Here is a 15,087-nt window from a genome sequence, read left to right as displayed (position 1 = left end):
TTTTTTTTTTGTAGAGACGGGGTCTCACTATGTTGCCCAGGCTGGTCTCAAACTCCTGGGCTCAAGCAATTCTCCAGCCTCGGCCTCCCAAAGTGCTGGAATTACAGGCGTGAACCAATGTGCCTGTGCCCCATCTTGCATTCTTTCTTCAATAGCCTCTTGTTAGGGATGATGCCCATTCATCATGTTTTCTGTTATTCAGCCAAGTCTCTTCTCTAGCAATTTTTTCTGAGTTATTTATCTGCAAGTTTGTGTAAAGACTGATTCTTTCTTTCTTTCCTTTCTTTCTCTCTCTCTCTCTTTTTTTTTTTTTTTTTTTGGAGTTTTGCTCTGTCACTCAGGCTGGGGTGCAGTGGCACCATCTCGGCTCACTGAAACCTCTGCCTCCCGGGTTCAATAAATTCTCCTTCCTCCGCCTCCCGAGTAGCTGGGATTATAGGCGCATGCCACCACGCCTGGCTAATTTTTGTATTTTGAGTAGAGACTGGGTTTCGCCATGTTGGCCGGGCTGGTCTCGAACTCCTGACCACAGGTGATCCACTCACCTCGGCTTCTCAAAGTACTGGGGTTACAGGCATGGGCCACCATGCCCGGCCAAAGATTGATCATTTCTATAGGCTTTGATTACTAGGTACTCTCTGATTAATGATCGAGACTTGTTCTGGGGAAAGCTTGTCTTTGTATCATGGTTTATGTGCTTTTGCTTTGAATGAGCTTTCCATTGGTCTTTTGTGTACTCTTCTTAGCTGTCAACAGCTATGATGCACTTCAGTGTATACTGTTTTATTTCATTTATTGCATCTTTAAATTTTTACTAACACTGCCTACTATATGGCAGGCACTATAAAGTGTTAGAAATAAAAACTTGAACAAAATAAAGATCCTACCATGAAGATTACACTCTAGTGAGGAATACAAACAATGAAATACATATATTACACAGTCCTGATTAAATGTTACTCCAGGAGAACTGAGCAGAAATAGAGACAGTATTCCATTAACAAACAACAACTAGGCTATTAAAAGCTACTAGAAGGCCAGGTGTGGTGGCTCACGCTTGTAATTCTAGCAGTTTGGGAGGCCAAGGCGGGTGGATCACCTGAGGTCAGGAGTTCAAGACCAGCCTGGGCAACATGGATATGATATATCCATTATATAAATATTAAGAATATTGACTACTTTTCTTTTTCTTTGTATTTTCAGATTTCTTTGTAATTTTTATGTATTTTTATAAATATAAAGGCCATACAACATAGAAAATGCTTATATTAAGATAGCAAACTCCATGCAAAACATGTCTATAAGTATAAAACATGAACACCCTTACCATGAAACATTCATACAGAAATGAATGCAAGAGAATATGCAAAAGTAAACGTGATACCATTAAGGTTTCAGGTTAAAGGTGAACATTTTCCATACTGCTACTTTATTTTAAAAATTCAGGAGGCCAAGGTACAAGGATTGTTTGAGCCCAGGAGATTGAGACCAGGATGGATGACAGGGCGAGACTCCGTCTCTAGAAAAAATACAAAAATTAGCTAGGTGCAGTAGTGCACACCTATAGTCCCAGCTACTTGGGAGGCTGATGTGGGAGGACTGCTTGATTCTGGGAGGTTGAGGTTACAGCAAGCTATGGTGACTCCACTGCACTCCAGCCTGGGCAACACAACCTCTTTAAATCTCTTAAAAAATAATAATAATTAAAAAATCCAAATACATTTATTGTGGGATTCCATTTACTGTGTTTGCTTTCTTTCTTTCTTTCTTTTTTTTTTTTTTGTATTTGAGACTAGGTCTGGCTCTATCAGCCAGGCTGGAGTGCAGTAGTGCGATCTCAGCTCACTGCAACCTCCACCTCCTGGACTTGAGCCACCCTCCTGCCTCAGCCTCCCAAGTAGTTGGGACTACAGGCATGCAGCACCACACTCAGTTAATTTATGTATTTTTTTTTTTACTAGAGAAAGGGTTTCGCCATGTTGGCCAGGCTGGTCTCGAACTCCTGGCCTCAGGTGATCTGCCCAACTCGGCCTCCCAAAGTGCTGGGATTACAGGCATGAGCCACCACACCCAGTCCTGTAGGATTCCATTTATGTAAGTTAACAAAAATAGGTAAAATAAACCCATAGTGTTAGCAGTCAGGATAGCAGTTACTTCTGGGTGGGAAGGTGGCAATCAGGAGGAGTGATGATGGAGAATGCTCTGAGATGTGGGTAAAATTTTATTTATTGATGTGAGTTCTGGTTACATAAGTGTGTTCATTCTGCGAAAATTCATCAAACTGGGCTGGGCATCGTGGCTCACGCCTGTAATCCTTGCACTTTGGGAGGCCGAGGCGGGCGGATCAGTAGAGCTCAGGAGTTCGAAACCAGCCTGGTCAACATGGTAAAACCCCGTCTCTACTAAAAATACCAAAAAAACTTAGCCAGGCGTGGTGGCAGGTGCCTGTAATTCTAGCTACTCCAGAGGCAGAGGCAGGAGAATCGCTTGAACCTGGGAAGTGGAGGTTGCAGTAAGCTGGGATCACACCATTGCACTCTAGCCTGGGCAACAGAGCAAGACTCCATCTCAAAAACAAACAAAAAAAACCAAACAAACAAAAAAGGAAATTCATCAAACTGTAAACTTTTGTAAACTTTTCTGTATAATTGCAACACTTAAAATGTAATTTTAAAGGTTGCTTAGATCAGGCAACTGATTATATAGTCTGCTTTATTAATCATGCAATAAATTGTACAACATTAAACTAATAATAAACATGTGAATATTTTCCAAAATCATAACTACTACTGAGAGGTGGCCTCAGTCTATTAATTCTTATCAACCTGGAAGCTGTAAACAATGTTACTGGTCTTGAGGTTTCATATTTACTTTAAAAGAAAGTGGGGGCCGGGTGCGGTGGCTCACGCCTGAAATGCCAGCACTTTGGGAGGCCGAGGCGGGTGGATCACCTGAGGTCAGGAGTTCAAGACCAGCCTGGCCAACCTGGTGAAACCCTGTCTCTACTAAAAATAAAGAAATTAGCCGGGTTTGGTGGTGCACGCCTGTAATCCCAGCTACTCAGGAGGCTGAGGCAGGAGGATCGCTAGAACCCAGGAGGTGGAGGTTGCAGTGAGCTGGGATCATGCCACTGCACTCCACCCTGGGCAACACAGTGTGACTCCGTCTCAAAACAAAAAACTAACTAAATAAATAAATAAAAAAGAAAGAGGGGTCAGGCGTGGTGGTACACGTCTGTAATCCCAGGTACTCGGGAGGCTGAGGCAGGAGGATCGCTTGAATCCAGGAGGTGGAGGTTGCAGTGAACCAAGATGGTGCCACTGCACTCCAGTCGGGGCAACAGAGCGAGACTCCACTCAAAAAAAAAAGGGGATTGGGGAGTGGTTAAGCCTTCCCTAATATTCCTTACTTCTGACAAAATTATTCATTTTCTCACTATTTCTGGTACACAGCACTTAAGTCACTGTCTTACAATCTGTATATATGTCTGACCCTGAAAAAAGTTCACTTTTTGCATCCTAATAACCAAACACAAGACATTCTATATCCCAACAGGCTTGCAATCTGTTCCAAATGTATACGAAACCTTAGGCTAATGCTCAATCTTTAGGGAGAGGTAAAATGACAATTTTCTAATTTCTTAAACTTCTTATATATTTAAAAGTTTAAGACAAAGCTAAAAGGCGAACAAAACCCAAATCAACTAATTAATATTTTACAATTTTAATTGCTCTTTTGCTCCATTATTCAATTTCAAAGTACTAGTGAGACAAATTGATTCAAGATCCGGAAAATTTCCAAGGTGTAATAATTTGTTAATCCATCAAACCAATAATTTGTTAGTCCATCAAACCATACTTTTCTGTTCTTTTTTTTCCCTTTGAGACAGTCTCACTCTGTTGCCCAGGCTGGAGTGCAGTGGCAGTCTTGGCTTACTGCAACCTGGGTTCAAGCAATTCCCATGCCTCAGCCTCCTGAGTAGATGGAATTACAGGTGCACACCACCGTTCCTGGCTAATTTTTGTATTTCTTGTGGAGATGAGGTTTCGCCATGTTGGTCAGGCTGAATTCATCAAACTATGAATGAACATTTTCTTTCTTTTTTTTTCTTTTGAGACAGTCTCACTCTGTCATCCAGGCTGGAGTGCAGTGGCACCATCTCGGCTCACTGCAACTTCTGCCTCCCAGGTTCAAGCAATTCTCTGGCCTCAGCCTCCCCAGTAGCTGGGATTACAGGCGTACACCACCATGCCCAGCTAATTTTTGTATTTTTAATAGAGACAGGGTTTCACCACGTTGGCCAGGCTGGTCTTGAACTCCTGATCTCAGGTGATCTGCCTGCCTCGGCCTCCCAAAGTGCTGGGATTACAGGTGTGAGGCAGCACGCCTGGCCGCCTGGCTAAGTTTTGTATTTTTGGTAGAGACGGGCTTTCACCATGTCGGCCAGGCTGGCCTCAAATTCCTGACCTCAAACGATCTGCCTGCCTCCACCTCCCAGAGTGCTGGGATTACAGGCGTGAGCCACCAAGCCCAGTCCATAAACGAACATTTTCAAGTAAATTTCAGGATTAAAAAAATAAAGTTTGGGTAATATTTTTCTTTCAGTCTTTTTTTACCCCCTGAGATGGAGTTTCACTCTTATTGCCCAGGCTGGAGAGCAATCACACAATCTCTGCTCACTTCAACCCCCGCCTCCCAGGTTCAAGAGATTCTCCTGCCTCAGCCTCCTGAGTAACTGGGATTACAGGCACCCGCCACCAGTGGGTTCAGCAATTTTTTTTTTTTTTTTTTGAGACGGAGTCTTGCTCTGTCGCCCAGGCTGGAGTGCAGTGGCCAGATCTCCACTCACTGCAAGCTCCGCCTCCCGGGTTTAAGCTACTCACCATTCTCCTGCCTCAGCCTCCCGAGTAGCTGGGACTACAGGCGCCCACCACCACGCCCGGCTAATTTTTTGTATTTTTAGTAGAGATGGGGTTTCACCGTGTTAGCCAGGATGGTCTCGATCTCCTGACCTTGTGATCTGCCTGCCTCGGCCTTCCAAAGTGCTGGGATTACAGGTGTGAGCCACCGCACCCGGCCAGCAAATTTTTTTTGTATTTTTAGTAGAGATGGGGTTTCATCATGTTGGCCAGGCTGGTCTCGAACTCCTGATCTCAGGTGATCTACCTGCCTTGGCCTCCCAAAGTGCTGGGATTACAGCATGAGCCACCGCGCCTGGTCTCAGTCTTCTTTCTTCTCATATGGACTAGGTATATATTGTTAATCTTTCAGCTCACCATTTCATGGTTGAATAGATTAACTCTCCTAGGTTTGGGCTGGATGTTAAGCAGTAAGTATATTTTCCACGGTGCATAAGAATATTTTCCCAAATATCCTTCAATTAAAATCAGTTAAAATCAAAAGCTTAATTTTTTTTTAGAATGTTTTCCTTAAAATCTCTAATCATCAACATAGTATAATAAAACTGGGAAAGACATACACAAACATTTACTAAAAACAGAATTTTCAGTGATTTTGAATTTTTTTCTTTATACTTATTTGTATTTTCTAAATTTTCTTTAATCTGTATTCCTTTTGCAATCAGAAAAAATATATATTTAATTTTCATTTTTTTTTTTCTTTTTATTAGAGACAGGGTTTCACTGTGTCATCCAGGCTGGAGTGCAGTGGTGTGATATCGGCTCACTGTTGCCTTGACCTCCTGGGCTCAAGCGATCCTCCCACCTCAGCCTCCCTGGTAGCTGGGACCATAGGCATGCATCACCATACTTGGCTAATTTTCTTGTGTGCATTGTTTTGTAGAGATGAGGTTTTGCCATGTTGCCCAGGCTGGTCTTAAACTCCAGGGCTCAAGCAATCTACCTATCACAGCCTCCCAAAGTGCTAGGATTACAGGTGTGAGCCACCACGCCCAGCTGATTCTAGTATATCAATGTCAGGACACCCTGGCTGAGAAGCACAATTCCAGGAACATTACATTTGTTCGCCTTATTGATTTGTTCCAGTCAGTGCTTATGTATTCAGGTGGGTAAACTATGTTTAGCAATATTATGAAATTTAGATTCTTACTTATCTGACATTGCTTTTACCTGTCTTTGCAGCTTACAGAGGCATCCACTTTTAGATGTAAGAAAATAAAAATTAGCTCAGGCCAAGAAAGTAAAAATATTCCCTGTCATTCAAGAGGATGGAACAACACACACATAAAGCAGCTGCAAAGTCCACAGGAAGAATTTTTCCCTAGCACACACTTCAGCTGTAAAATGTCAAAACATCCCCCATCTCTGAGTAACTACTGTTTTCTTACTGAGAAATATTGGTCTTTAAATAGACTTCTTGCAATTATGTGAGTAAAAATGAAATATTCTTGCTTGGCAGATCTAAGTCACTCAATTTACAAGTATAATTTCTAAGTAGCCTCAATTTACAACCAAGGTATAGAGCTTCAAAGAAGTTGTTTTTGAAGACAAAAATTCCACATTTATGTTAACTTTGTAGTTTCCAAGAAAACAGAACCCTGGGTCTGCTTCACAGTTCAGACCTGATGCTGACCCCTTTACACAGTCTTACACTGCTTTTAGCCTATCAAAACAATGCTTTGTTTAAATTTCACATAAACTCCACTATTCTCCCAAAACCTATTACAACTCTATCTTTTCTTTGTTAAGATGTTCCATGGTTCTTCTAATGTACAGTCGTCCTTGTATTAATAAGCCAATAAACCTGGCCCTATCAGACTACAGATTTGTTCCTAGTAGTCTTTAGTTTTTTGGGCTGGAGAGGATGACACAGTAATGATTTTCAAAGGATATCGTGACCTGCATTAAGAGAACAGCCCCAGCCGAATGCTGTAGAGAGAATACTAGACTGTGAGAAAACAGACAAAATACAGTAAGAAAGACTTATTGTAAAAGGATACTGAACAGAAGAACAATGTGTGTTTCAGCTACAAACTGGGCTTGACTGCTTCCATGGATATAATTCTAGGAGGGAAAACAGACAAAATGGAATCTTTAGGTATACGTTAAATGTTGGTATGCTAACCCTAAAACGGGATATTTTAAACTATGAAATTATTAATTCACCTGATAAACCATGTGACATACTCTGGGTCTCTGGCATTCATCAGTAAGTTTGGTTACTATAAAACTATTTTTGTATTATCTCTTCTCTATTTGTCTTTTCATTGTACTAACACTATGTTTATTTTTGAGACAAGGTCTTGCTCTGCTGCCCAGGCTGGAGTGCAGTAGCATGATCATAGCTCATTGCAACCCCAAAGTCCTGACTCCGGCGATCCTCCTGCCTCAGCATCCCAAGTAGATGGGACTACAAGTATGTACCACCATGCCTGCTCAACTAATTTTTAAATTTTTATTAGAAATGAGATCTTGCTATGTTGGCCAGGCTGGTCTCAAACTCCTGGGCTCAAGCAATCCTCCCACCTCAGCCTCCCAAATGCTTGGATATTGTACTTACATTTTCAACAATAGAATATGTCAGAAAACTAGTTGTTTTTCTCTTTTCTTTTTTGTTTTTCATAGAGATGGCATCTCACTATGCTGCCCAAGTTGGTCTTGAACTCCTGGCCTCAAGTGGTCCTCCTGCCTCAGTCTCCCAAAGTGCCAGGATTACAGGTATTAGTCACCACATCTGGCCTTGTTTTTTTTTTTTTTTTTAAAAGGAGATGGATCTTGCTATGTTGTTCAGGCTGGGCTAGAACTCCTGGATTCAAGTCATCCTCCTGCCTCAGCCTCCCAAGTAGCTGGGACTACAAATGCAAAACACTGCACCTGGGTGGGAAAACTAGTATTTAAGTGTACAAGACCATGAGGTACAATAATGTAGGCTCCATGAAGACAGGGATCATGTTTTTCTTGTTTATCACTATATTTAATAACACTTAGCACAGTGCTTAGAAACAGAGGATGCTCAGGTACTTGATCAAATTTTCTATTTAGTTGAAGGCTGTCTTTCATTCTTAGCCAGCTTGGTTAGAAGGATTCACCAAATGGGAAAGGAATTTCCCACTTTTAAAAGCACTGCGGCCGGGTGCAGTGGCTCATGCCTGCAGGCCTATATTCCCAGCACTTTGGGAGGCTGAGGCAGGTGGATCACCTGAGGTTGGGAGTTTGAGACCAGCCTGACCAACATGGAGAAACCCTGTCTCTACTAAAAATACAAAATTAGCTGGGCGTGGTGGCGCATGCCTGTAATCCCAGCTACTCAGGAGGCTGAGGCAGGAGAATTACTTGAACCAGGGAGGTGGAGGGTGCAGTGAGTCGAGATTATGCCATTGCACTCCAGCCTGGGCAACAAGAGCGAAACTCCGTCTCAAAAAAAAAAAAAAAAAAGCACTGCATGGTCTTATCAGTGATGGAAGCTTGTTAACACAGAGAGACTGAAAAGTGAAGACTAAATCCAGCTCCTTCATATGCTGGCACTGTTCTCACAATGTAATAATCATTGAGTTAACTTTGGTCTACAAAAGGAAAGAAATCCCAGACTTCCCTTACCACATGTCCTGTGTGGGGATTCTTATGGGCATATGGTGGTCCTCTTATATGGTTCCACATTTGACCAGATGTCATAGCAAGCACAAAACACTAGGAAACAAAAAATAATAAAATATTCATGGTCAAACTGTCCTTGTCTTGATTAGATAATAGGAATATGAAAATGTGCATCTGTTTAGATAAGATATAGAATTTTTTGCAGATAAATGATTTATTGATTAAGGCTTATATTTCATCCCAAGGATCACAATTCGGTAATACTTCAAAGGAAAACACCATATACATATATATATTTTTTGAGATGCAGTCTCACTCTGTCGGCAGGCTGGAGTGTAGTGGCACGATCTCGGCTCAATGCAACCTCCACCTCCCAAGTTTAAGCGATTCTCCTGCCTCAGCTTCCCGAGTAGCTGGGACTACAGATGCACGCCACCACGCCCAGCTAATTTTTGTATTTTTAGTACAGAGGGTTTCACCATGTTGGCCAGGTTCATCTCGGTCTCTTGACCTTGTGATCCGCCCGCCTCAGCCTCCCAAAGTGCTGGGATTATAGGCGTGAGCCACCGTGCCAGACCAGGAAAACACTATTTAAAAATTATAACTATGCAGACACAAGTTTCAAAATTGAACAGTGAAAAGGCGTTTTAGAGTAATATTTTCAGGCTGGACATGGTGGCTCATGCCTGTAACCCCAGCACTTTGGGAGGCCAAGGTGGGCAGAGCACCTGAGGCCAGGAGTTCAAGACCAGCCTGGCCAACAGGATGAAACCCCGTCTGTACTAAAAATACAAAAAAATTATCTGGGCGTGGTGGCACGCACCTGTAATCCCAGCTACTCGAGAGAGGCTGAGGCAGGAGAATCGCTTGAGCCCAGGAAGCAGAGGTTGCAGTGAGCCGAGATGGCACCACTGCACTCCAGCCTGGGCGACAGACCAAGACTCCGTCTCAGAAAAAAAAAGAATAATATTTCCAGAACAACTAGAGATTTTCATAGAGATGACAGTCTGTCATTTAGGTTGAATAAAAGACAGGTATAATCAGTTCCTTGAAGTTCTGGCCATCCTAATGAGATAATGAATGAAACAAAATGATTTTAAGACAGAAAATAAAAATACATAAAACTATTTTCCTCAGGTAAGAAATAAAATGCTACTTCTCATATAAATAAAAGTTTATCTAAAAATACATTATTAGTTTTATTCAAATAATTTTTTGTCTTCTAAAATTCACTCACCAAAGCTGCAAAAGCCCATCCAGTTTTATTAAAGAGAAATTCCATATTGCTTCTTCGAAGATACACAAGTCCACCAATAACAGCCAAAAGCAATCCCAACATAAGGGGACCAGCATAATTTGGGGGTCTAATCACTCTAATCTAATGGAAAGGAGAGAAAAACATGTTAAAGTATAAAATTTTTTACTAGTTATATGGGTCAAAATAAAATCTGAAGTGAAAGCAATCAAAATTAGTGTGGTTACTTTCAGAAAAATGATTCTTTTTATTTTATCCCAATCAAAATAGTCTATAATGTAACCTAAAATAGGACAGAATAGGTACAATATTCTATTTAACCACAACATAACATCTTTTAGATTAAGAAGGATTCGCCAGGTGCAACTAGATAACCCACGGACTTAAGAAGATCGAAAGAGTGGTTTCCATGTTGAATAGGGTAACAGAGAGTGTTTTGCAATTTCACTCATTCATCAAGATAATTCTGTTCAATGCTACTTATGAAGGGACTGACAAACTAGTGCCACCTCAGTGATATGGGGACAAGACTAATTAGGGCCTCCCAGTAAGATTCAAAGGGGATAATGGCCAAGAAACAGTCTACAAAGTTGGGAAACTTACATTGACATCAGTTCTGTCAGCGATCCACCGGGCAATCTGCTCAGCTGAAAAACCCCGCACCTGTAACTCATATGTATCACCCCGTTTGGGTTTCCCTTTTGCCGGAAAGTTGATGAAAGTTGGAGCTGAATTCATGTTTAGCTGAATAAAAAGGAGCCCATGAAAATATACATTATCAGGAAAATAATCTTAATTGCAGTTAACATCGTGAAATTTAGGCATTTTACAAAGACGAGGAGGCCTGGGTTTAGGTAGGTTAAGTGATTTGGTTCACCCAAGGAAAGCGGTAAGTGGTGGAGCAGGCTTTAAAAACAAAGCTGCCTGTGACCTTAAGCATTACCCACTACTCACCGAATATACATTCCTAGCTAAGAAACCTATATTTTACTCCACTAGAATGGAAACTTTGCCATACCACAGATATTTTAATCTGTTCAGAGATTATGCAAAATGAATACATTTATGAGCACTAAAATAATCTTATGTAGCTTAGTAAGCTCCAAATAGAGTGCATTCTCAATCTGGAGGAACCAAGATAATAAAATAATGCTCTAAAACGGCAGTGAAAAACAATACAAAATGGAGGCTACATGCAGAAATAGTCAATTCCAAAAAGGTTCATAAATGTTTACTGATGAGCATCACATTTCTCTATTCTCCATCATGACATCATGATATATTTGAGACGACAACACTGTAAACATTAAGGTAAAGAAACCATAACCCTCTCAATCTGCATTATATCATTTTTTACTTTTTTGAGACGGAGTCTCACTCTGTTACCCAGGTTGGTGACAATCTTATAGAGATTGGCTTGCACAAAACAATATTTATTTATTTATGAGATGGAGTCTCACTCTGTTGCCCAAGCTGAAGTGCAGTGGCATGATCTTGGTTCACTGCAACCTGTGCCTCCCAGGTTCAAGCGATTCTCCTGCCTCAGCCTCCCAAGGAGCTGGGATTACAGGTGTGCACCACCACACCCAGCTAATTTTTGTATTTTTAGTAGAGACAGGGGTTCACCATGTTGGCCAGGCTGGTGTTGAACTCCTGACTGCAAATGATCCACCGGCCTCAGCCTCCCAAAGTGCTGGGTTTATAAGCATAAGCCACCGTGCCCGGCCTTACAATTATAATTTTAAAATCTCAGCTAATAAAATAATCCAACTCCCATGCTTTGATTTCTTTAGTTAAAATCCTTCTAACAGTAAGTTTTCAGACTTTCCCATAAGGTGAGAGCATGTACTGACTACTGCTTATCATTATTTTGGTCTCTTTGCCTGTATAATATGGTAAATTAATGAATTAATAGATAACTCCTTCCGTTACCAATGGCCATAGATTGATATGCCTCGGTCAGTAGGCACAAAATCCCTAGAGGTAAATAAATTCTGGTTATCCTGTTAAAATTCAATTTCTGTGATTGCAAAGCTAAGAACCAAATCTTACACAATGTTCAGTCTACCAAATGCTGCCCAAATTTTAGGTCAAACTCTTTCTTCAATATTTGTTTAGTTACACCACCTTTACATTTTTGAAAATGTGTATAAAAAAATAAAAACTGGCCGGGCACGGTGGCTCATGCTTATAATCCCAGCACTCTGGGAGGCTGAGGTGGGTGGATCATGAGGTCAGGAGTTCGAGACCAGCCTGACCAAGACAGTGAAACCCCATCTGTACTAAAAATAAAAAAATTAGCTGGGCGTGGTGGTGGGCACCTGTAATCCCAGTTACTCGGGAGGCTGAGGCAGGAGAATTGCTTGAACCCGGGAGGCGGAAGTTGCAGTGAGCTGAGATTGTGTCACTGCACTCCAGCCTGGGCGACAGAGCTAGACTCTTGTCTCTAAATAAATAAATAAACAAATAAAAAATAAAAACTAAGTAACAACATATAAACACATTTATCTTGTAAAAACTATTTTTAAAAACATTATATGGTTATAAGGACCAATTCTAGTGCATTCTGGCAGCCACAGTTACCATTTCCAGATCTTTTTGAATTTATTAATATGTTAATAATCTGGTGTTTATACTACCAGAAAACATATAACATTGCTTTCTGTTTTAACATAAATGGTATCATATTAATGGCATTTTTCTAGTTGTTTTCCTTTTTACCAACTAAAAATAATGTTGCAGTGAACATCCTTGCACATATCTCCCTATACCCATGTGAAAGTGATTCCTAGCAATGGGATTGTTAGGTCATAGGATATAAATATTTTTTAATTAAATTCATATAGTGGCCAGGCAAGGTGGCTCACGCCTGCAATCCCAGCACTTTGGGAGGCCAAGGCAGGTGGATCACTTGAGGTCAGGAGTTTGAGACCAGTCTGGCCAACATGGTAAAACCCCATCTCTACTAAAAATACAAAAAATAGCTGGGCATGGTGGTGGGTGCCTGTAACCCTAGTTACTCAGGAGGCTGAGGCAAAAGAATCACTTGAACCTGGGAGGCAGAGGTTGCAGAGAGCCGTGATCGTGCCACTGCATTCCAGCCTGGGTGACAGAGTAAGATTCTGGCTTAAAAAAAAAAAAAAAATGGATATAGCCAAATTGCCCTCCAAAGTGGCTGTGCCAAGATATATTTCTACCTAACAATGCAGTAATGTATCCATTTCCCTACATACTTGCCAAAAGTTGATCTGATGAATGAAGGCTGTACTTTATCATTATCATACTATTAATTTGTGCTTCCCTACTTACTAATAAAATATCTTTACAACAACTTAGTTAATCCGAAAACATCTTTTTTTTCTTTTGTTTGAGAAGGAGTCTCACTCTGTTGTCCAGGCTGGAGTGCACTGGTGCAGTCTTGGCTCACCACAACCTCTGCTTCCTGGGTTCAAGCGATCTTCCTGCCTTACCCTCCCAAGTAGCTGGGATTACAGGCATGCACCATGATGCCCAGCTACCTTTTTTTTTTTTTTTGTATTTTTAGTAGAGACAAGGTTTTGCCATGTTGGCCAAGGTGGTCTTGAACTCATGACCGCAAGTGATCTTCCTGCCTCAGCCTCCCAAAGTGCTGGGATTACAGGCATGAGTCACCATGCCCGACCTGAAAATATCTTGTAGCCCAATGACACAATCAACAGAGTAAAAAGAAAACCTGTGGAATGGGAGGAATTATCTGCAAATCATTTATCTAATAAGGAGTTAGTATTCAGAATAGTCTGGGCATGGTGGCTCATGCCTGTAATCCTAGCATTTGGGAGGCCAAGGCAGGTCTATCACTTGAGGCCAGGAGTTTGAGACCAGTCTCGCTAACATGGCGAAACCATGTCTCTACTAAAAATACAAAAAATAGCCAGGTGTGGTGGCGCATGCCTGTAATTCCAACTACTTAGGTGGCTGAGACACGAGAATTGCTTGAACCCGGGAGGCAGAGGTTGCAGGGAGCCAAGATTGTGCCACTGCGCTCCAGCCTGGGTGACACAGTGAGACTCTGTCTCAAAAAACAAACAAACAAAAACAAAATAAAAACAACATCAAAATTTAGAATATATAAAGACCTCCTACAACTCAACAACAAAAAACAACTTGATTTAAAAAATGGGCAACACGGGTGGGCACAGTGGCTCATGCCTGTAATCCCAGCACTTTGGGAGGCCGAGGTGGGTGGATCACCTGAGGTCGGGAGTCTGCGACCAGCCTGACCAACATGGAGAAACCCCGTCTCTACTAAAAATACGAGAAAAGTAGCTGGGCATGGTGACGCATGCCTGTAATCCCAGCAACTCGGGAGGCCGAGGCAGGAGAATCGCTTGAACCTGGGAGGTGGAGGTTACGGTGAGCCGAGATCGCACCATTGCACTCCAGCCTGGGCAACAAAAGTGAAACTCTGTCTCAAAGAAAAAAAAAAAAAGAAAAGAAAAGAAAAGCCACACACACACACAATGGGCAAAGAACTTGACGTCTCTCCAAAGAAGACATACAAATGGCCAACAAACACATGAAAAGATGTTCAATATTACTAATCATTATGGAAATAAAAACCACAACCACAATGAGATACCACCTCACACTCATTAAGATGGCTATTATCCAAAACAAATGAACAAAAAACCCCAGAAAAGAACAAGTGGTTGCGAGCATGTGGAGAAACTAGAACTCTTGTGCACCATTGGTGGAAAAGTAAAATGGTGTATCTGCTACGGAAAACAGCATGGAGGTTCCCCAAAAGAGTAAAAATAGAATTACCATATGATCTAGCAATTCTACTTCTAAGTATATAACCAAAAGAACTGAAAGCAGGGTCTTGAAGAGATTATTTGAACACTCATGTTCATAGCAGTATTATTCACAATAGCCAAAAACTGGAAGCAACCTAGGTATTCACTGATAGATGTATGGGTAGACAAAATAAGGTGTACACATACAATACAATATTATTCAGCTTTGAAAAGGAAGTTCTGACACATGCTATAACATGGATGAACATTGAGGATATAATGCTAAGTGAAATAAGCTAGTCACAAGTAGAAAAATACTATATAATTCCACTTATATTAGGTACCTAGTGCAGTCAAATTCAGAGACAGAAAGTAGAATGGTGGTTGTCAGGGACTGGGGGAGTGGGGAAATGAAGTTGTTTAATAGCTATAAAGTTTCAGTTTTGGAAGATGAAAGAATTCTGGAGATTGGCTGTACAACAATGCGAATGTACCTAACACTACTGACCTGTACATTAAAAAAATGGTAAACACCGGGCGCGGT

General features: G+C 41.3%; 1 protein-coding gene across 1 annotated transcript in view; it reads right to left on the bottom strand.

Moving 5' to 3' along the window:
* The window catches only part of MAGT1 (magnesium transporter 1), a 64,839-nt gene that overhangs the window by 20,105 nt on the left and 29,647 nt on the right, over positions 1-15,087 (bottom strand). The window contains exons 4-7 of the mRNA XM_011968462.1: positions 10,372-10,512; positions 9,751-9,891; positions 8,517-8,606; positions 6,920-6,983 (exon numbers count right to left, since the gene is read on the bottom strand). Of these exons, the coding sequence (XP_011823852.1) occupies positions 6,920-6,983; positions 8,517-8,606; positions 9,751-9,891; positions 10,372-10,512 (436 nt within the window). The remainder of the gene's footprint in view (positions 1-6,919; positions 6,984-8,516; positions 8,607-9,750; positions 9,892-10,371; positions 10,513-15,087) is intronic.

This window comes from Mandrillus leucophaeus, unplaced genomic scaffold (assembly GCF_000951045.1).
Source record: "Mandrillus leucophaeus isolate KB7577 unplaced genomic scaffold, Mleu.le_1.0 Scaffold844, whole genome shotgun sequence".
In the NCBI taxonomy this organism is placed as follows: domain Eukaryota; kingdom Metazoa; phylum Chordata; class Mammalia; order Primates; family Cercopithecidae; genus Mandrillus; species Mandrillus leucophaeus.
The sequence above is the reverse complement of the archived record's forward strand: the minus strand, read 5'-3'. Positions and strand labels throughout refer to the sequence as shown.